The sequence below is a fragment of the Poecile atricapillus genome, chromosome 28, assembly GCF_030490865.1.
Source record: "Poecile atricapillus isolate bPoeAtr1 chromosome 28, bPoeAtr1.hap1, whole genome shotgun sequence".
NCBI lineage: Eukaryota > Metazoa > Chordata > Aves > Passeriformes > Paridae > Poecile > Poecile atricapillus.
In genome coordinates this window covers 5,241,060-5,261,703 of record NC_081276.1, presented here as the reverse complement: position 1 = coordinate 5,261,703, position 20,644 = coordinate 5,241,060, and the positions used below count along the sequence as shown (strand labels likewise).

At 61.6% G+C, this 20,644-nt stretch overlaps 3 protein-coding genes across 10 annotated transcripts in view; 2 read left to right on the top strand and 1 right to left on the bottom strand.

The window, feature by feature from the left end:
- Positions 1 to 23: 23 nt before the first annotated feature.
- APBA3 (amyloid beta precursor protein binding family A member 3) lies at positions 24 to 6,699 on the top strand. Of its 3 annotated transcripts, none has more exons than XR_009279729.1 (10): positions 24 to 1,199; positions 1,674 to 1,713; positions 2,129 to 2,274; positions 2,414 to 2,500; positions 3,038 to 3,229; positions 3,542 to 3,721; positions 3,928 to 4,140; positions 4,667 to 4,786; positions 5,523 to 5,679; positions 5,775 to 6,699. XR_009279729.1 is itself a non-coding variant. In XM_058858823.1 (10 exons), the coding sequence occupies exons 1-10, from the start codon at positions 141 to 143 to the stop codon at positions 5,844 to 5,846; spliced, it is 2,250 nt and encodes a 749-aa protein (XP_058714806.1). In that variant the 5' UTR covers positions 25 to 140; the 3' UTR covers positions 5,847 to 6,698. The 3 variants fall into 3 exon arrangements, 2 of the variants coding, with proteins under 2 accessions (XP_058714806.1, XP_058714807.1); XM_058858823.1 differs by having other exon boundaries at positions 25 to 1,199; positions 5,539 to 5,679; positions 5,775 to 6,698; XM_058858824.1 differs by having other exon boundaries at positions 26 to 1,199; positions 3,038 to 3,196; positions 5,539 to 5,679; positions 5,775 to 6,697.
- Positions 6,700 to 6,806: 107 nt separating this feature from the next.
- On the bottom strand, positions 6,807 to 17,690 carry TJP3 (tight junction protein 3). Its single transcript, XM_058858820.1, has 21 exons — positions 17,372 to 17,690; positions 16,883 to 16,982; positions 13,827 to 13,994; positions 13,611 to 13,735; positions 13,298 to 13,400; positions 12,728 to 13,124; positions 12,335 to 12,438; positions 11,316 to 11,475; positions 11,140 to 11,227; positions 10,890 to 10,954; positions 10,688 to 10,751; positions 10,397 to 10,553; positions 10,074 to 10,182; positions 9,426 to 9,645; positions 8,921 to 9,117; positions 8,621 to 8,716; positions 8,325 to 8,395; positions 7,912 to 8,223; positions 7,523 to 7,789; positions 7,261 to 7,304; positions 6,807 to 7,155 (listed from the first exon to the last, which is right to left on the bottom strand). Exons 1-21 carry the CDS (start codon positions 17,560 to 17,562, stop codon positions 7,056 to 7,058), a joined length of 3,138 nt encoding a protein of 1,045 aa, XP_058714803.1. The 5' UTR covers positions 17,563 to 17,690; the 3' UTR covers positions 6,807 to 7,055.
- Positions 17,691 to 18,387: 697 nt separating this feature from the next.
- The window catches only part of PIP5K1C (phosphatidylinositol-4-phosphate 5-kinase type 1 gamma), a 49,630-nt gene continuing 47,373 nt past the window's right edge, over positions 18,388 to 20,644 (top strand). For 5 of the 6 annotated variants that reach the window (XM_058858829.1, XM_058858827.1, XM_058858828.1 and 2 more), the window contains exon 1: positions 18,388 to 18,803. In XM_058858829.1, coding sequence (XP_058714812.1) covers positions 18,704 to 18,803 — 100 coding nt within the window. In that variant the 5' untranslated portion in view covers positions 18,388 to 18,703. The remainder of the gene's footprint in view (positions 18,804 to 20,644) is intronic. The other variant, XM_058858830.1, reaches the window with a different exon arrangement.

Below are 20,644 nucleotides of genomic sequence, written 5' to 3'. Positions count from 1 at the left end.
GCGGGGCAGGGCGGGAGTGGGGCGGGGGCGCGGCCGCGCGTGCGCGGGGCGAACGGAAACGGCGGCGGGACCGGCCCGGCCGGAGGCGCCGGTAGCGACCGAGCCCGCCCGGCCCGGGCCCTTCCCGGGCCGCAGGCACCATGGAGAGCCGCACCACCATGGACTTCCAGGCGGCCGCGCTCCCCGACCCCGGTGGCGGCAGCGATGAGACCGCGGAGCCGCGGGCCATGGACACGGAGGACGGGCCGGATGCCCTTGGGCGCTGTGCAGGGGGCGGGCGGTCGGAGCAGCCCTCCCGTTCCGCCCCGCAGCCCGGCAGCGGCTCCAGGCCGGAGGGGTCGGGACCCGCCGCAGCCCCGGAGCTCGCGGGAGGCGCGGGCGGACGGACCGAGCTGTGCCGGGGCTCGGGAAGAGCGATGGAAGCGGAGGCGGTCCCCGAGGTGCCGCAGGGCTGTGCCCGCTGGGAGCCCGGCGCCGGGAGCGCCCCTCGGGGCACGGGCCGTCCCCGGACCCCCAGCAGCACCGACCCCGCGGGCATGGAGCTGGATGAGACCCCCGAGCCCCGCGCCTGCCCGGGCAGCGCCGAGTGGACCGAGGATGTGGAGGACGAACCCTCGGAGATCCAGGGGCTGCTGGCTCAGCTCGAGACCCTCGACCCCAACCTCCGCGACCGCTCGCCCGCCCCAGAGCAGGGCTCGCCGTCCTCCTCGGGCGCTGGTGCCCGGCGGGGCCGCGGGCAGTGCCCGGGCAAGTGCCGGCCGTGCCCGCTGCATGTGGCCACGGGTCGGGGCCTGGCGATGCGTCCCTGCTGCCCCCAGCACTCTGCCTGCGACCGGCCCTGCCACGGGCTGCTCTTTGCCGAGGCTGACCGGGAGGACTTGCTGAGCCTCCTGGGCTATGAGGGCGGGCTACCCGAGGCTGGTGCCGAGACCTCCTTGGCCTGCTCCGATGTCCTGGCTGGGACCAACTTGGAGATGCTGCAGGCTCAGGAGGAGCCAGCCACTGTGGAGAAGCCTGAAGGGCTGGGGAGGCCAGAGAGCTTTGAGGAAAAACCTGGCAGTTGGTGTTATGGAGAGGGGCTTTACGAGGACGATTCTGCCTGCGAGGGTGCTCGGGAAGGTTCCCCAGAGCCAGCATGGGCAGCCCTGCCTTCCGCTCTGACCCCTGGGACAGAGCAACCACCTCAGGGCCCTGTGACTGTGAGTGCACTGTGCCTTGGGCTGTGATGGGGCAGCAGCAGCCAGGACATGCCCCTTGGCTCTGATCCCTCCTGGGATCTGGGATGGGGGCAAAGGAGAACCAGGGATGACTTTCCTCAGGTCTTACAGGGCCTTGTGCTACAAGATTGCCCAGACAAGACCCTCAGTACCAACTTCAGCCCTAAATGCATGCTTGCATGGCTGGCTGATTCATGTGTGCCCTGGGGCAGAGGCTGGTGGGTCCAAACAGCCCCTCTGGTCCTGGGATCCTGTGCCATCCTTCCATCCAGCCCCAGGACCCGGCAGTAGCACCCTCACAGGCCTAGGATCCTGTTCCTCCCTGTCCAGCCCTGGGACCCTGTGCCATTTCCCCCATCCCTGGGGACATTCTGCCCTTGCTGTCCCACTGCTCCAGGGCCAGGCAGGCCCTGAGGTACCTGCTACAGCCTCACTTGCTCTCTCATTGCTTTGCAGAACAGGGAATCCCCATCATCCTGCCCAGCCTTCAAAGAGGGTGAGTTGCTTCTGTGCTTGAGCAGCAAGAGCATCCAGGAGCCCTGACCCACTTGCTCTGACCCTGAACCCCCTGAACAGGGGTGGTACAGGGTCCCAGTTGGGGAGGGAACAGCCAGCTCTGCACCCACCCAGAATGGGTGCACCGAGCTCCACGTGGCTTGTTTGAGCCTTTGCTGGGGAAATGGAGGTGCATCAGGGGTCAGGGAGGTGGTGTACTTGGTGGAAAGGCATGCCATGTGTTCCTAAGGGAAGGGAGAAGCAGCCCTGGTCCCCTGGTGATGCCAGGTGCCCATGTACCAAGCACTGAGCTGCTTCATCATGTGTAGGAATGCAGCTAACAGACAGCAGGAGTTGGTACCTCCAGTTTCAGAGCTGGGGGAGCAGCCTCTGCTCAGTCCCTCCCAATGCCTCAGTTCCAGGCCCTTGTGACCCAGAGGACTTGCTGGATGGTGTGATTTTTGGGGCCAAGTACCTGGGCTCCACGCAGTTGGCCTCGGAGAGGAACCCCCCAACCAGCGTCCGCATGGTGCAGGCCCAGGAGGCGGTGGACAGGATCAAGGTGCAGGAAGGATTGGGGGCATGGCTGCCCCAAGCCTTGCCCCCTGTGGGTATGGGGCAGCACTCAGGATCTGCCTGAGGGCACCTGGCTGTGGCGCTGGGCCCCAGCAGGGTCCTGTGACCTCTCCATCATTCTGCAGGCACCCGAGGGGGAGTCCCAGCCCATGACGGAGGTGGATCTGTTTGTTTCCACACAGAGGATCAAGGTGCTCACCGCTGACACTCAGGTGAGCAGGAGCAGCAGTAACCACATGACTCTGTGGCTGCTTCAACATTCGTGTTTGGTCTCAGGATCTAAGCTTTGCTCCCACACCAGCAGGGTCTTGTCCGTGGCCTATGGAAGAGGACACATGTCTGGGAGGGGACATGTCACTTCACAGCCATCCTGTGTCTTGTCCTTACCTCTCTGTGTGGCAGCACAAGGCTTCCCATGCAACCTGCACCCTTTGAAGCTGCTGGGATCCCAGACCGAGCTCTGGGGAACTCAGGCTTGGAATCTGGGGAGCTCTTTGCCTCAGGATTAGTTTCTGTGTTATAGCAAGAGGGAAGAGCTGTCCTGTCCCCAGGCAGCACCCAGGGACATAAATGAGTCCTTGATGAAGGATCTGTTTGTACCTTTTGGCACAGACATGGTTTCTGCCGAGCACGTGCTGGGCAGCTGCACCACATCCCTTCCTGCTTGCAGTGCCAGCAGGCTCATGGCTGCTCACATGGTCTGACAGCCCTGAGGAGGCTGAACTCTCTGCCTGTGTTCCCTTTGCCAGGAGGCCATGATGGATCACTCCCTTCAAACCATCTCCTACATTGCTGACATCGGCTCCCTCGTGGTGCTCATGGCACGCCGGAAGCTGCCACGGCGCTCGGAGGTGGCGGAGGAGAAGCGGCTCTACAAGATGATCTGCCACGTCTTCCACTCGGCTGATGTGAGGCAGCACACAGATCCCTGGGATGGGCGGGTGGCTCTGGGAACCCAAGTCCCATCCCACTGTAATAACTGGGTATTCTGGGCTGGGGCTGCAGCAGAGACCCCTCCCTCCCTACAAGGGAGAGGGCAGGAGCCCAGCCTGAGCATCTCTGTGACATGCAGAGGCCCAGCAAGCAAAGTGGAAGGGAGGGTTGGCTCCATACAGGGGCCCATTCAGGCAGGGAAGGAGCCAGGACACCCTGCAGCTGCCAAGGATGGTTCCTGTGCTGGGCACTGCAGGGCACTGGTAACTGTTGGCTCCAGCCTTGAGCCATAGGCAGGAACAGCTCCTGTTGTTCCCCAGGCCCAGGTCATCGCCCGGGCCATTGGGCAGGCATTTGGCGTGGCCTACCAGCGCTTCCTGGAGGCCAACAGCATCGACCCGAGTGAGCTGAGCCCACGCCAGTACAGCCGTGCCTTGGAGGACCAGGAGCAGTACAACGCAGAGCTGACCCACTTCTCCCGGCAGGAGAACTGCAAGGACGTAAGAACTGCTCTGTGGGGTGGGGCCAATGTGGGGAACCCACTGGCACCTCTGTGTCGCCCACTCCATGGCTCCCTGTGCAGCTGAGGTGCTCCCTACAAAACCAGACCACATCCCAGCTAGCTGTGAATGCAGCTGTGGGCTGGGACATGTGCTCCACGACTCTGGTGGAGGTAACGACCATAACCCACCTGTTCTCCCCCTAGGTGTGCATTCAGAAGCAGAAGGGGGAGATCTTGGGTATTGCCATTGTGGAGTCGGGCTGGGGCTCCATCCTGCCCACCGTGGTCATCGCCAACCTGATGCACGGGGGCCCCGCGGAGCGATCGGGCGAGCTGAGCATTGGGGACCGCCTCATGTCAGTCAACGGGACCAGCCTGGTGGGGCTGCCCCTGGGCACCTGCCAGAGCATCATCAGGGTGAGCCAGAGCAGGGTGAGCCCCTGCCTCACCCCAGGAGAGAGATGGAGACTGGCCTGAATGATTTGGGAGTGTCTGTGACACTGGGATTGCCTCGGGGCCCCCAGTTTTGGAGGCAGGTGTGCAGGGGTCATACGTGTCCTGCAGGCTGTGACAGTTCCTGCTCAGAGTGCTTGGAGGAAGGCAGGGACAAAGCTCGGGACTGTACTTGCTGTGCCCTGCCTGAAAAGGAGGGTGGAGGAGGAGGCAGGCACCTGTCCTGAAGGGAACCTGTTGCATCATCTACTCAGTAGCATGGGAAGGAGCTGAAAGCAAGAACAGCATAGCCTCAGGGGAAGGGATGTCTTGGGCTGGGTTTGTAAGTTCTTGTCCCTGGATTTGTATTTGCAGGATCCCTTTTGTGCAGTTTCCCCACTGCAAACAGGTTGCTAATCCTCAGCCCTCACATGAGCAATGTGGCTGCATTGCCCATCAACCGGTCTGAATAGCTCTCCAAAATCTGACCAAGCTCCGTCCCACCTTCCAGGAACTGAAGCACCAGACCGAGGTGACACTGAACATTGTGCACTGTCCCCCTGTCACCACAGCTGTCATCCGACGTCCTGACTCCACGTACCAGCTGGGCTTCTGTGTTGAGAACGGTGTGGTGAGTGCCCATGGGATGGGAGCTGGGCCGGGGCCTACTTGAAGGACAGGCAGAGCTAGCTGTATCCAGGGACCAGCACCCAATTCCCACACTCCATGTGCCTGCCTAGGCCAAGGGGTCACAGGGCTCTGCTTTGCTCAGCAAAAAGCTCCTCACAGCCTTTCTGCAGCATTGGTGGTTGTAGCTCTCTCCCTGGTACTCTGTAGCTGTTTGCTTTCAGGGTGGTGGCTTCTTTCTGGGCATGATCCTAGTGACAGTGCTTGCTGTCCCCTGTGCCTGAGCCACTCCCTGCCCTGGGTTCTGCTGTGGCTGTGTTGGGAATGCAGAGAGGGGCTTTCTTGGGCTCCGTGGAAGCCAAGGGGGTGGTTTCCATGGCCACCTTGCACACCAACTGGTGCTCCCGCTAGGACTGGAGATGTGAGCCTCTCCTGATGCCTCAGGGAGAAGCTCAGTCTCTGCAGCCCAGGCCTGAGTGGAGCAGGAGGTTTCAGTGAATGAGGCAGTCACAGCCATGTCAGCTGGGGGACAAAATCCTGGAGGCTGCCCTGGCCCCCAGCTCAGCACATCACTCTGGTGGCAGCAATGCACTGGGACATCCTTGCCCTCACTGTGTGCCCAGGGGCTGGAGGAGGGTTGCACCCCAGGCAAGAGCTCTGGCTGGGAGCCTACAGGGCTGTGAGGGTTCAGAGCAGTGGTGACACAGGGCTGGGCTGTGGGCACAGCCCTGCTCTCACAGCACTCCCCACTCCCAGATCTGCAGCCTGATGCGTGGGGGCATCGCAGAGCGGGGTGGCATCCGCGTGGGGCACCGCATCATTGAGATCAACGGGCAGAGCGTGGTGGCCATGTCGCACGAGAAGATCATCCAGATCCTCACCGAGGCGGTCAGTGAGGTGAGCTGGGCCCCCACAGAGTAGCTGGGCTCAGAGCTGTGCACCAACACCCTCCAGCCTGGGCTGGGGTCTCTGATCTGCACCTCTCTGCCTAGGTACACATCAAGACCATGCCTGCCTCCACGTACCGGCTGCTGACGGGGCAAGAGCAGCCCATCTTCCTCTGAGCCACGATGCCTGGGGCAGGCAGGAGCAAGCCCAGGGCTGCAGAGGGGCAGGACTGGCTCTGCCTTCTGCCCCAGCCCTCAACAGGGTCTAAATCTGCACCGCCTTTGTTTTTACTCAGGACACAGTGGGACAATACCCAGCCTGAGCAGCATCAAGGCCTGTGGTTCCATGCTTTGGGCACCTCTATTCCTCCAGTCACCTCTGCCCATCTCACAGTGCCTGCACAGTGCCTGTTCTGCTGCTGCACAGGGTCCCTTGCCTTGGCATTGTGCTAGTGGGAGCAGAGGGGGCCCTATGTGAAAGTGCCTCCCAGCCAGTCCCTGACTGCTGTACTTTTACACTCACCAATGGTGCCTTTCCCAAGATGGGGATGGTGCACGCAGCTCAACGCCAGAGCTCAGCCAGTACAGCCCCAGAGCAGCACTGACCCTGCAAAACCATGTGTGGGTGCACACTGGCACCCCTGAGGGATACCCAGCAGCTCTCAGACTCAGCCTTAAGGGCAGAAGCACTCTTGGCACCTTGTCTTCTCCCGTGGCTTGGGCAGAGGACTGTTGGGGTGCAAACTGTCCATTAGACACATTGCACCAAACTGGGAACCTGCCTGAGCTTTTCCCTGGTGCTGCCTTGCATTGCTCTGCATGCACAGCCCAGCCCAGAGCCACAACCCTTGGAGCAGCAAAAGGGAAGAAATATGGCATTGCCCAGCCCCACATCCTGGGAGCTTGGGGCTGTGAGCCTTTTTGTGAGCAGCTCTCTGGGCTCCCAAAGCTGCAGCAGTGCTGACCTGGCTGTGCCTGTGTGCTTGGTTGCTCTAAAAATAAAAATTTTTGGAAATACAGAAAGCTGCATTTGAGGAGCGGCCAGGGAACTGCAGCAGTGGGGGGCATGTCCCAGGCCTGCAGTGGTGCCAGGCCCCAATTCCCCCTGTGATGCCTCATTGTACGCAGGGCCACCGGCCAGGGAGGTGTGTGGGTCCCAGCAAGGCCCTGTATTCTGCCATCCTGCACCCCCAGAAACAGCCCATCCTGATCCAAACATCCCTTTTATTCCAGTAGCAGTGGCTGTGGCCAAAAGGGAAGGAGGCACATGATAGTGCAGGCACGTGGTGATGTAGGGTATAGCTGGATTGGGCCCAGCCCAGCCTGGCCACAGGGGTACTACCTGAGCTGTTGTGCAGGGCCCGGAGGGACAGGCCAGCAGTGCCACTATACATCTGTGGCTGGGCCCCACTCGTAGCCTTCATCCTGGTCCGAGTCATCCCTGGCCCGTGTGAACCTCCTCCTCACTGCCTCGTGCTCATATTCCCTGGGGGACAGAAGGGTGGTGATGGCTCTGTGTGACAGGAACAGTGCCCTTCTGGGACTGTGCCCAGCCCTGGGTGGTTGCCATCCCCACCCCTGGGCAGGGTACCTGATGCTGTCATAGCGCCTGCCCTGCTGTGGCCGTTCAGGCACCTGGGGAAGAAGAGATGGGAGAGGTCAGGGGCAGGGCAGGGGCTGTGCCCCAGCCTGGGGCATTTGCCCCTGGACACCCAGAGCAGGACATGGACCCTGCAGCAGCCAGAGGTGACACCCTGCCTGTGCCATGAGGATGGGAATTATACTCCAGAGCCAGGCACTCTGCCACCCTCTTCTGCCCCACTAGGCTCTTGTACCAGTCTGGGACAACACACCTGTTCACGCTGGCTGTGGCTTGGAGCCAGCTGCGTTGGCTCGGAGGAGTCCAGGCCATGGCTCGGGGCCAGCTGTGCTGGCTCAGAGGAACGGGCCAGCCCGGGCTGGTCATAGGCATCCTCTGCCTCGCCGTCAGTGTAGGCGCCCGCCTCCCCGTCTGTGTCATCGTAGTCGCTGTTGGCGTGGCTGTCACATGTCAGGTAGCCTGAGGCCACTGTGCTTGGGGGGTTCAGCAGGGACAGACTGTCCTCGGGTGCTACATCTGCCTGAGGGGTGGGGATGACAGGGACATGAGACCCCAGCCATGGGGGGCCATGTGCAGCCCCATCACCTGCCTGGTTGGAGCCCCAGGAGGCCAAGCCTTGCCACAGAGAGCCCATGCCCATACCTGCTCTGCTGTTGTCCAGACAGGCTGGCTTTGCTGTGTCCTTACGATGTCCTGGATCTGCTCGTACCAGGCATTGCCGCTGCCACTGAGGCTGATGGTGGCTGTGAAGAGGTGGCTGCAGTATTTCTTCATCTTTTTGGCCTGGGCATACAGGCGCCGGGAGCTCTTCCTGGAGTCAGGCGCCAGCCACTGCCGCATGGCTTTGATGCCCTGCCGGCTCTCAGGCTCACAGAACACCACCACTGGGTAGTACTGCACATAATTGAGGCGCTCCACAGCTGAGGGCGTGATGTCCAGCAAGGCATGCTTGTTCTGGGGCAGGGCACAGCCATCAGCCCTGCTGGGAGCAGGGATGGGGACCATGGGCTTTCCACAGGCCCCAGCTGGCTCCAAGGACACGGGAAAGGTCTCACCTTTTCTGCGATCTGCCGCACCGAATCCAGCTTGATGACCTTGGATGATGCCCCATCTCGGGGCACACTTGCTGCAGGACACAGAGATGGGGCATGAGAGGGGCTGCAGCTCCGACAGCCCCAGCCTGGGCATGGCCATGCCCAGCCCCAGGGCTGTGTCCCTCAGGGAGAGCAGGGGGGAGGTCAAATGAGCCCAGGAAAGTGTTGGGGTGTCATAGGGAGGGAGCCAAAGGTAAGGAACTCTTACAGGGTCTGGCTGCTGGATATCATTTTCTCCCCAGTGTGGGAGCACTTACGGGCAATTTCAAACAGCTCGGGTAGCTCCCTGCTCAGCTTCTGCACAGCAATGTCTGTGATGGGGCCCAGGATCACCACTGGCCTCTTGAAGCTGGCTGTGGGAGGACAGAGGTGCTCATGGTGACTGGGGGGCAAGGGAAGAGCTCCCAGCACCTAAGCACCCAGCCCTGCTCCTCATGGTGCCCACAGGCCTGCAACTTGCCCCGCTTCTCCCAGGAGAGGGGGGCCCATCAGCATCCACAGCAGGGCAGCCCCAGGACCAATGTCCCCAAGGTGGGTCAGGCTGTCCTGGTGCCCACCTTCCTTGAGGACCACCCTCTCATATGGTGGGTAGTGCCCCTGCTTTGTGAGGGCAGACAGGTCCTCCCGGCTCTTCCGCAGCATCTTCTTGGCTCCCCGCAAGCCCCGCAGCTTCCAAAACTCGGCCCTTGCCCCAGAGGGGTTGGCACCAGACGTGGCTTTCAGCACCGACTCCAGGCTGGCAATCTGCTCGGCCCTGGGAGAGGAGAGGGCTCAGGACCTGCAGCCTCTGGGTTTGAGGAGCAGGTCAGGAGAAGCTGGCACCCCTGCTCGGTGGCACAGCCAGGTGAGGCTGTGGTAGACTTCTGTCTCTGGGACTTTGGAGAATTTGACTGTCAGTTGCCCCACCACCCTGAGAAGGGATTTTACCAGCTCACGCTTCCCACCACTGTCCCTCAAGCCCTTGCCCTGCCTTTCACTGAGCCTATCATCCATGTCCCCAGCTCACTTGGGAGCCTTCTCTGGCTCTGCTTGTCTAGGGGCTGTTCCTGGCTCCATCCCTACCTGCTCTGGTTGGGGATGATGCCCTTTTCCTGCTCCTGCAGGTCCCTGCCGATGCGCACAGCCAGCCAGTTCCCCATCCTGCCCCGGTACATGGTGTCCAGCACATGGAACACATCCCCACGGACAAAGCTGAGCCCTGATGGCGTATCCTTCTCAAAGTCAAAGTGTGTCCGGATGTAGAACGAGTCACCCACGTTGGACAAGATCATCTTCCTGTAAACTGAAGCCCAGGGCAAGAGGGACCATCAGGGGAAGAGGTAGCTGAGGAAGAAGAGCCTGGAGAGATCTGGGAAGGCACTAGGCTGGCTGGGAGGCTCCACAGTAGCCCTTGCTGCTAAGGAGGGTATTGGGGACACCCTTTCCTCCCATGGTATGCTGGGGACAGTGGAATCTGACTGCCCAGCACATTGGCCCAGGTTGAGCAGCAGTGGCAGAAAGCCCCTGTGCTCCAGGAAGCCAAAGCACAAACAGGGTTGGGATGGTCTAGTCCCCTCCCATCCGCTCTCTGGAGGAGGAGGAAGAGGGGGGAAGAAAGACCACCCTGCAGGGACAGGAAGGGCTGTGGCAAGTCCAGCAGGTGTGATGCTTGCCCAGGAAAGACAGAGGATGGAGAGGCACAAGCCTAAGATGAGCCTGGTCACCACTCACTGTCCTGCTTGCTCTGAGTCCACAGCGTGACCTCCTCGCCTGGGGGCAGGGCCATGAGATGTTCCACAGCTTCCTCACGGGTCAGGTTCTCGAAACTTGTGTCATTCACCTGCCACAGAAAAGCACTTGGACATGGTCCTGCCAGCAGGACAGAAGGCATGGGCACCAGCAGGGGCCCTAGGGACAGCAGTGCCCAGGGCAGAGTGGGAGAGGAAATTGGTCCCTGTCACCTTGGAGGTGATACCCTGGGGAGATATTGGACCCAAAAGGGCTGGGGCCAGTCCAGGTGCAGCAGCATATGGAGCATTTTCAGCTTCAGGTACCTGCAGGATCTGGTCACCTTCCCGAACGCCCTGGCTGTCAGCTAGGCTTCCCTCCTGCACGCTCGACACAAAGATGCCCACATCGTTGCCACCTGTCAGCCGCAGCCCCACACTCTTGGCCTTCACAAACCGCACAATCCTGAAGTTGGTGCTGTACCTGCCACAGGGAAGTACAGTCAACCCAGTGGTGCTGGGACACACATGCAAGGACAGGACAGGGAGGCGCTGACCCTATCACACAGCAGCTCCTCATGTCCCCCAGACATTTGGCCCTGCCTCTTGCAGACATACCCATCCTTGTGGGCAGCTTGGGCAGTGGGGCTGTGGCCATCCCATTCCACAGCTTCCAGAAGGTCTGCAGGAAGAAGAGCTGGTTTAGGAGCAGTAGTGGCTGTGCCAAGGCACAGGGAGCCCTGGCATGGCTCTGCTAAGGCTTTGGGCAGTGAAGATGCACTGGAGAGCCTGGAGCCCCTTCAGTGGCCAGTCCATTCACCTGGGCCCTGAGCATCAGCTACAGTCACCTCAGCCACAGGCTCCCTGTTCGATCGTCTCCTCTCCCTGGAACAAGGTCAAACAGGATTTAGGCAGGACGCACGGGCAGTGGAGACAGCAGAGCAAGCTGGGAATGGCCAGCTCTGGGGATATCGGCTTAGGAATGGATAACCAGCATTTCCAGACAGGTGGAGAACACAACAGGATCTGCCAGGGGACAGAGGGGCTCATGGGGACAGTGTGGGACTTACGATGAATTTGTCCTGGCAGCAGCTGGAGGTCGTGGGGAGACCAATGGAGATGGCGGGTTGGACAGCTCAGAGTCGATGTCTGAGATATCTGCAGCCACAGGAGGGGAGATGCATCAGTGGCCATGCAGCCCCTGTGCTGTGTATCTGACCCTGGCCCTGCCACCGTGTCTCCTCACCATCCATCTGGGAGCTGTCGCTCTGGCTGTCAACATCAGGGATGTTGACCAGGAACTGCCGGTGGTCACGGAGGATGAGCAGGGTCAGGATTCCCTCGGTTCGCTCAATGAGCTGCTGGGTTTCAGCCAAGGACATGTCCTGGCTGGCTACCCCATTGATCTGGAGGGACAGAGTAGGAGACCTTAGGGCACTTGCTCCTAAGAAAAACACCCCCAAGAAGTGGGACAGGATGCTCTGCCTGCCATCTTCCTGGTCCCTTCCCAGGCCCTCCAGCCCAGCCCCAGCTGCTGCAGCTTCACCTATTCTGTCTCCCTGTTTCTGGCTGCTTCCCAGTATGACCTCATTCTGTACAGAGGAAACATTAGCATGGTTCGTTAACACCCACTTCCACCTGCCTGGGGCTCTGCCAGGAGGCAGGATTGCACAGACCCCTCAGACACCTGAAGCTGTTTTCTTTTGCCCTGGGCCCAGCACTGTCCTTCCATGCCCTGGCCTGGTACGGGGAGTCAGGCCCCAAGCTGTCCCTGGGGCTGGGATGTCCCTGAGTAGTAGCTGCTTTTCCCAACAGATCGTGGGATGTAATCCCTTCTGTTTACCTCAGAGTCATTTTGGCACCAGTTCCCAGCAGCCATGGGTCTGCCTGGATCAGGTGTGCTAATAAAGGGTCTCCCTCCCTTCTATTTCCTCCTCTCCAAATACTTTAAGTATCGTTTTATCTGACAAACACGTGTCCAGTGGGGACACAGACACACAGTGAGGCACCACACATGGTGGGGACAGTGGGGTGGACATGACCCCACTGTGCCAGCAGGACATGCCACGAGCAGGGAGCTGGGCCCTGAGAGCCCCTGCAGGGTCCCTGGAACAGCCAGGGGGGCTGGGGCAGGGAGTGGGCACAGACAGAACTGCATCCAGCATGGCCATGGCTGGGCCCTGCAGTGACACCAACCAGGGACAAGCCCTCCAAAGAGCGGCAGATGAGACCCCCAGTGCCCCCTGCACCCTGGGGCCCCCATACCTTCAGGATGAGGTCTCCCTCCTGCAAGGAGTTGCCCTTGGCCGCCAGCCCGCTCTCCACTATGTGCTTGATGAAGAGTTGACTCCCCAGCTTCAGGCCATACTCTGCACCAGAGAGACCCATGATGGTAGCAGAGTCAGGCAGCAGAGCAAGACCCCCTCAAGGTTCCTCCTCGGCACAATCCCCACAAGCCCCAGCTCCCCTTGGGGTACTGGCAAGCCCCAAAGCTGAGCTCTGTAGCTCCCAGCTGAGGGCAGGAGGTTTAGTGCAACCAGCATGGCTTGCTGCAGCCAGGCCCTGGCACCCACCCAACTATTGTCACCTCCCTGGGGGAAGGCATGGCTAAAAATCATGCAACAAGACCCAGGGACAGCAGGAGCAGTAGGACCTCACCTTCATTCTGCTTCTGCTTCACCAGGACTGATGTGATGGGCTTCGTTGGCACATTCTGGCATGGCAGGCGCTTGAAGCCTGACACCAGGGCCAGCCCGTTGGTGTCCCCATCCTGACCAAAGGCATTGGCAGAACAATGTCGGCTGTGGCCTCTCCGATCTGAGCTACTCTGCATCCAGTGGCTGCTGTCCTGGCTTCGCCTCCGGCTCCGTGACACTGGCTTGTGGTGGTGACCAGAGCTCCTCTCACTGGATGAGTCCCCATCATAGCCCTGGCTTTGATCCAGGTCATCCCGGGAGCGGTGCAGCCTGTCTGAGTCATAGTGCCGGGCCACAGCAGGGGACCCAGGGCTGCTCTTGCTCATAGGGAGGTGAATCTTCTTTGGTCTTTTCAGTGTCTGCAGGTGCAAAGTGAGCAGGAGAGGATGATAGGTACAGCTGTCTCTGCCAGTTGTCCCTGCAGCAATTCCCAAGCCCCAAACCCTGGGCATGTGAGGACAGGGGATCTGGGATGGGGACAGGCACAGTGTAAGCATGACACCAGTCCCATCCCACCACAGAGCACACTCACAATGTTGGCAATCTTGCCACAGGTTTTAAGTGTTTGGATGGCAACAGAGGATGGGACATTCTCCATGGAAAGACCATTCACCATCACGATCTGATCCTTCCTCCTGGGAGGGAAAATGCAGCTGTGACTCTGTTGCAGGCACAGCTCCCAGTCCAGGGAGCTGGTGGGGTGGTGAGCGTACCCCAAGGGATCCCATTCCAGCCAGGCAGGGCAACAGTGGTGCTGGCCCTGTCCCAGCAGGAGTGATTCTCCATCCTTCTCACCCTTGCTGGCAGCGAGCACCTGCTATGGCCCCATGTCCCCAAGCACTCACTGAAGCTGCCCCATTGCCGGTCCCCCAGACACCACATCTGAAACAAACACCGCTGTGTCCCCCGTTATCCTGTTGGGACGGTCACGGCCTCCAGAGACAGCAAATCCAAAGCCCCGGTGAGGGTCCTAGTGGGTGTGGGCAGAATGGAGGTCAGACAGAATTGACCCCATAGACCCTGTCCCCTCCCACAGTGGGGTCACCCCAGGTGACACTCACCTTGCTCAGTGTCACTGTGTGCTGCTCCCAGATCACCATCTCCTCCATGGTGGGTACCCACCAGCACAAGCTAGGGAGAGTGATGGTGGCAGCCGGACAGCCAGGGGGCTCTGACCGGCTCCGGCTCCTCTTTGCAGCTGCTGGCCCCTTCCTCAATCCAACATCAGGCTGCAACAAAGAGCAGCAGCAAAACTGAGCCATAAGCACCAGGGACTGTGAGGCTGCATGGGACAGAGTCCCATGGTGCCAGGACACCAGGAATGGCAGCTATGTCACATCCCAGCTAACCCTGCAGGGCTCCAAACCCAGAGCTGCCTCTGTGCACCGTGAAATCACCCCCTGGGGGTCCATCTCCATCCCCTCAGACATGTGTTCATGGAAGGGGAGGGCAAGGACAGGACTCATCTCCATGGCTGGGACCCACTGTCCATGCCATCCTCATGGTCTGCTCTGTCCTCCTGGAGCTGGCAGGCCTGGGGGTGCTGCTTTGGATGGTGTTTCAGTGCCTGTCCACCCACTCTGGCCTCCAGCAGCTCTGCCAGCTGGTTTGGTAGCACCACTGCCCCAGTTTCACCATTTGGTTTTCCTGGGTTTTCCCTAAATCCAATGTTTTTCACCATTTAAGGCTGATGAGCCTGACTGACAGAATAATGTCCCTTTGAGGCTGAAACTCTTGAGACGGGCCCAGGGGTCTCCAGCGGCTCCTGGCTCCCTGGAGGGAATGTCAGCATGAACCCAGAGAGATGTGTTCCCCATGATGGTAGGAGACAGCAGGACCAGAGCCTCCCACCAGTTCCCATGGGGTGGGACAGGGACAGGCCACTTCAATCAGGGCTCACAGAATCATTAAGGCAGGAAGAGATTATCAAATCCAACTGTCACTCCAACACCACCATAATCACCCCTAAACCATGTCCTCAAGTGCCACATCCAGATGCCTCTTGAATGCTTCCAGGGATGATACCTCCAGCACCTCCTTGGGCAACTTATTCCATTGCCTGACCACTCTTTCAGTGAAAAAACTTATCTAGTATCTAATCTGAACCTCTGTTGGTGCAACTTGAAGCCAGTTTCCTCTGGTCCGGACACTTGGCAGAAGAGGCTGATCCCCACCTCACTACAATCTCCTTTTGGGAGCTGTAGAGAGCAGTGAGGTCCTCTGAACACCCTTCTCCAAACTGAACACCCCCAGTTCCCATGGCACCACACAGCTGTGGTGTCCAAGGACTCTGGAGTGGCTGTGCTCATTCCTAAAAGTCCCCAGTGCAGCTCAGCAACCCTCAAGCCCAGCCAGATATGCCCACATTGGTGTCACAGGGAACTCAAAACCTCCACAAGCCTCCACAAGAATTGGCCGTGGGGCAGCTTTGGTGGGACACAGAGACATCTCGTGGGCAATGCTGGGGTGATGCCACATCAGGGATCTGGCAGTGGGCAGCCAGCCCTGGGCAAGTGAAGCAGCTCAGCCCCAGCACAAGGACATCCCACAGGCAGCCCCGGCAGGAGCAGTGATGAGGCATCTGGCTGAGCCCCCAAAATGAGATCAGCCTGAGTCCCTGACACAAGACCCACTGTAGCCCTGGGGAGGGTCGGGGGAGGCCTGGGGTAATCATTCACCCGACAGGCAGGCTGCAGCCATGGGTGTGGAGGGCAGAGTTCCCTCTGCGTCACCAGCTGCCGAAACCAGCCCAAGTGCCTCCCTGCCACCCAGGGACACGTGGGACCAGGGGGTAGCTGGGGCTGGGCAGGACCCCAGTGTGGCAGCACCCACTGTCCTGGCACTGGGAAAGCTGATAATAAACAGGAACTCCCAGTGTTGCATTGGGGTGGTTTCAGCTGTGTCACCAGTGTTGTTTGTGCTCTCTAGACACCAGCAGGTTGTGTGGTGTGAGCTATAGGTCCTAGAGACACCAACCTGAACAGCCAGATCATCCCCACTCTAGGGTGGTGGCATCTGCTGTGCCAGAGCCATCCCTGATGCCACCCAATACAGCCTCTCACTGTCCCCAGCTGGCTCCCACGACTGTCCCACCATCATAGTGCCACAAACTTGCATTCCACTGCTCCCCATTGCTCTCCTCAGGCAGTGACTGGGGCAGCATGGGGATGGCAGCAGCTCTAGCGCCACCAAGCCCTGTCCCCAGTCTCCCCCCAGGACCTGGCGGAGGGCCTGCACCAGCCAAAGGCCAAGGCTGGCAGCAGGAGGAGCCGGCTCAGCCGGTTTGCGACAGAAACCAGCCTGCACCTGGAATGGCCCCGCAGGGAGAGGCAGTATCTGGGCAGAGCTGACCACGGCCCAGCCCGACACACGCAGCACCGGGCACCAGCAGCACTGGAAGCACCACACCGCCCCACGCTGCCCCACACAGGTACCGTGGCAGCTTCTCCCAGGGGTTTTGACGCCAAACAAAGCCAAGCTGTGTCGGGGCAGCTCGCCCCGCTGCCAGGTCCCCAGTTCGGGGCTGTGCCTGGCCCCGGGTGAAGCCACCAACAATGCCCATCATGGGGACAGTAACGAGTCAGGGGATCATTTATTTGGAAAGTGACACACAGTATCCACCTCAGCCGTGCACACAGACATCCCCACCACCCATAATGTTCCCCAATCCTCCCTCCCCTGATAGGGATCCTCATCCTGAGAACCTCAAAGCCCTCCTGGGATCAGCGAGGTCCCTGCTGTCAGCCAGTGCTGCAAAACCACTCGTCCCTTCTCTGGTCCTGGCCGTGCAGCACGGAGGTCCCGGATCCCTCCAGAGCCTGCTCTATCCCAACCCCACCCAAAGAGCGATCCCGACCCCCTGCTCTGGGGAAAGCTCTCTGGAAGGGCTGCTCCGGACCGAGTGTAAATGAGCAGCAGAGAGGCACGTCCTCCAGCCCCGGGGCGTGGAGCTCTGATCCTCCGGGGTATCTCCCTGCTACGGGGGAGAGCCCCAGGAGGGTCAGTAGAGGAGCCACCCAGAGAGGGACAAAGCACGGCCGGTTCCCCAGGTAAAAAGCACGGCTGAGAGCCAGAAAGAACGGCCGACAGATCCCGGGGGACAGAATGAGGCACTCACCGAGCCTGGGATCCGACCAGGAAGGAGCTGAGCTCCCGGGCTGGTGGCAGTGGTGTCACTCCAGGGTGCCTTGCGTAACCCTTTGTGGCCCAGACTCTGCCTATAGCGGGGAAAGAGCAGGAAGGGTGTCCCGTGGCAGCTTCCCGGGCACAGCAGGTCTCCCGGAGAGCCGTCCCTGGTGTCCTCCACCGTGATGGTGGCTCAGCCACCTGCACTTATCGTCCTCCCAGCGCTGCACCGGGACAGGCTCCCAGGATGCTGGTGGTGGCGGTGTCTGCGGAAAGGGGTTCCCCCGCCCCCAATCCTTGCCCTGTCCAGAGAAGCGGTGGGACTCTGCCCCCGACTCCCAAACCCTCTCAGCGTTACCCATTGTCCCAAGAGGGGACAGACAAAGGAGTCAGCCTAGGGATCCCTGTCCTGGGAGGCGTGGGGGAAGCTGGTGATGGCTTGCTGCCCCGTCTCCTTCTCTTCCCGTGCTCCTGTCCGCACCTGAGGACCAGGTCCCCGTCATCCCTCGTCCCACGGGGCCGCTTTCTGGCTGCGACAGCGATCAGGTCCACGCCGCGGCTCTCCTCCCGCCGAGGCCGGTACCGCTCCCAGCCCAGCGCCGAGGCGGTGTGGGGAGACCAGTTTCTGCGGAAGCCCCCGGCCCGCAGCCGCCACCCCGGAGCCGGGGCCATGCCGCCGCCTGCCCCTCCGCTCGCTCCTCGGCACCGGCTGCACCCGGCCGAGCCCCGCGGGGAGCCTGGAGCCGCTCCCGCCGCTCCCCAGGACCAGCCGCAGTCGGGAGCCCCTCTGGCGGGGGCCGGCGCCGCCAAGCAGTCTCATTAGCGCCGGTGGCCCCAGCGTTGCCACCCAGCCGCGGCTCCCCATCAGGGACACGCGTGGCCCCAGGGCTCCGAGAACCGGCGGGGCCGGCCCGAGCTGACCCGCGCCCCGGGGCTGACCCGGGCCAGGCGGCGCCACTAGATGGTGCCGCGGGGCCGGTAGGAGCTGGGCTCCGGCCCGGGCTGAGAACCGGCGGCGCTGAACGGTGCCGGGGCCGCGCAGGGAGGAGGGAGCGTGTCCGGGTCCCGGTGCACGGCAGGCCCGGTCCAGCCCGGCGAACTGTGAGACTACCGGGAGCTCTCGGAGACCGGGGTGTGGGGAGGGCGGGTAGGCGGCACCCGGCACCGGGAAGGCTCCTGGAAGGCCCCGGTCCAGCAGGGCCAGCGCGGTGGGAACCGAGCCGCGACGGGACGGGGCGCATGGGCTCCGCCGTGCAGAGCCGGCCACGCCCCCGCCCTGGCCCCGCCCCTCCGCCTGAACCACGCCCCCGCTGTCATGGGCACCTACAGGCCGCGCCCCCGCCGCCATGGCGAACGGCAGACTCCCCACCCCGGGAGCCCCGCCTCCATTGCCATAGCAACTGACTGGCAGGCCCCGCCCCCAACGGAGCCCCGCCCCGGTGCCATGGTGACCACAGGCCCCGCCCTCCACCCTGTGGTGTTTCCCCCTCCGCCGAAGGTATCGCCGCCGCCGCACCGTGAGGGAGCGGCGGGAGTTGCTGCGGCCTCCCTTATCCGTCCCCCGCTTCGAATCCCACTGCCCTCGCGATCGCGACAGCCCCCCGCTGCATCGCAATTAACTCCAGCGGAAAAGCCCCGCTGTACTTCCGGCACTGTTCGGGGCGTGTCTGGCCGCGGCGCCACCCGCGTTCTATGGTCCGCGGCGCTCCCAGGGTCCCCCGCGCCGCGGCCGGTACGCGGGAGGAGCGCGGCGGCGGGCGCTGGCCTGTCCGGGGCCTGTCTTGCCCCGGGGCTGCGCCTGCCCGCGGCCGCCATGGAGCTGGAGGTGCCTGAGGAGGCGGAGGGTTCGGCCGCGGCGAGTGCCGGTGCCATCACTCCGGAGGCCGGCGTAGGGGGACCGGACGCGTCAGGAGGTAACGTGCCGCGAGCACCGGGGGCCGCCCCTGGCTGTCCCCCACCCGGCCGACCCCCGGCGTGTCCCCGTGTCCCGCCGGCTCGCAGTGGTTCAGCCCGGCCGTAACCCCGGCAGGGCCCCCCCACGGGGTGCTCGGAGTGGTTTGGTCCAGCCTCCCCCGTTCCCGGAGTGCGCCCCCCCCCAGCCACCGCGTGGTCCCGTCCAACTGCTGCTTCCTTTCCCCCCTTCTCCCCCGGACCCGGGATGGTTCCGCCCCCAGCGCGGGACTCCCGGGACACCGGGGGACACCGGGGGACACCGGGATGGGGCTCCCCCGTCTCTGCCTTCGGGCATCTCGGAGCTCCGAGGGGCAGCGGCGACGCCCGGACCACCGTGCGGGGCGCAGGCCGCCCACCTCCAGCACTACTGCCAGGCCCCGAACCGGCCTCGGCTGGGCCTGGAAGGCCGTGGTGGGGCCGTCCTGTCCCGTCCCCTCTCGGAGGTCGCTCCCACAGGGCTGGAGGGGTTGCTCGAGGGGCCGGGCAGACCCTGGCAGTGGGGGCGGGGGGCTTTGCCGCCGGCAGGGGTCCCTCCCGCGGAGGGGGCCCGTTTGTCAGAGCCCAGAGCGAGCCCGAGCCCGGCAGCGGCATTAGCAAAAGGTTTGGGCTTTCTGAGTGGCAGGATGGAGCCATGGAACCTGTGCACCTGCCCCCGCCTCCGCTGCTGCCTAATTGTTTCTAGTTCATTAACAGCCTCAGGATTGTTGGCTGAGCCGTGCCCGTGATGCTCAGCCCCGCTGCTGCCGGGCTGACACATTGTTCCGCAGGCCTGACGCGGAGCTCCGGGCACCTGCTGGAGTCCGGGGTGCTCACAGGGCTTGGCTGTGTGATGCCAGCGATCTCCGTGTCGTCACGCCTTTAAATGAGCATCATTAGATCTTCTGAAAACCAGCTAATTACAGTGGAAGCCGTGCTCGTTTCGCTGATGTCATTTGTCACGCCGGGGGTGTGGGTGTAGTGTGTAACTTTGGGTGAGGTGCCGAGGTTTGGGCTGAGGGAAGCTGTCCCCAGCTGTCCTGCTGCAGTTCCTCGGTGCTGCAAAGAAATGCAGGGGGTGGCAGCCTGCAGCCTGCCTTCCCAAGGCCACGCACACCCTTGCACCTCTTTTTGGGAGTGTTCTCCCAGCACAGGTAGGGGTGGCAGGTGATGCCAACGGAGTGAGAGGGAACCTCTTGCTGATCAGAGTCACAGAACAGTTTGGTTTCGAAGGGACCATAAGGCCCATCTTGTTCCACCCTTCTGCCATGGGGAGGGACACCAATGAACAATTAAAATACAATCTGTCCTTCTGATTTCTCTGTCACATACCTGTTTGTTGGGGAGGATAGAGGGTCGTTGCTCACGACTAGTCAAAGTGTCTATGGAGACTGTTGCTCAGGAAGGGTTTAAGCAGGGACCGTGTATTTTTTTTCTTCTGTGAACACGTAAATCTGAGTTGAAGAACCTGTAGGCTATCTACCTTATGCTGATAGTAAAAAAGATGAAACAGAGCCAGTAATCTCACTGAAGCTTTGACTTCTCAAGTCAAGTTGCTTACTCCTCACTTGGGTAGCATCCAGATTGTGTCACTCGGCCTCAGCTGCACTTGCAGCTGGAGCTCCCGGGGGGCTGGGGGCAACGTGCACAACAGCAAATGAGTTTTTGCTGGAGAAGAGCAAAGCCTGGGGGATGGAGGTGGCCTTTGGTGGGCTGTAGGAAGGTATGGCTGCACACGCACAGGGTAGGCTGTGGTGCAGGTCTGGGGTTGTCACTGCTCTATGGTCTGAACTGGGTGACAAATCCCCATAATGGTGCCTTTGCT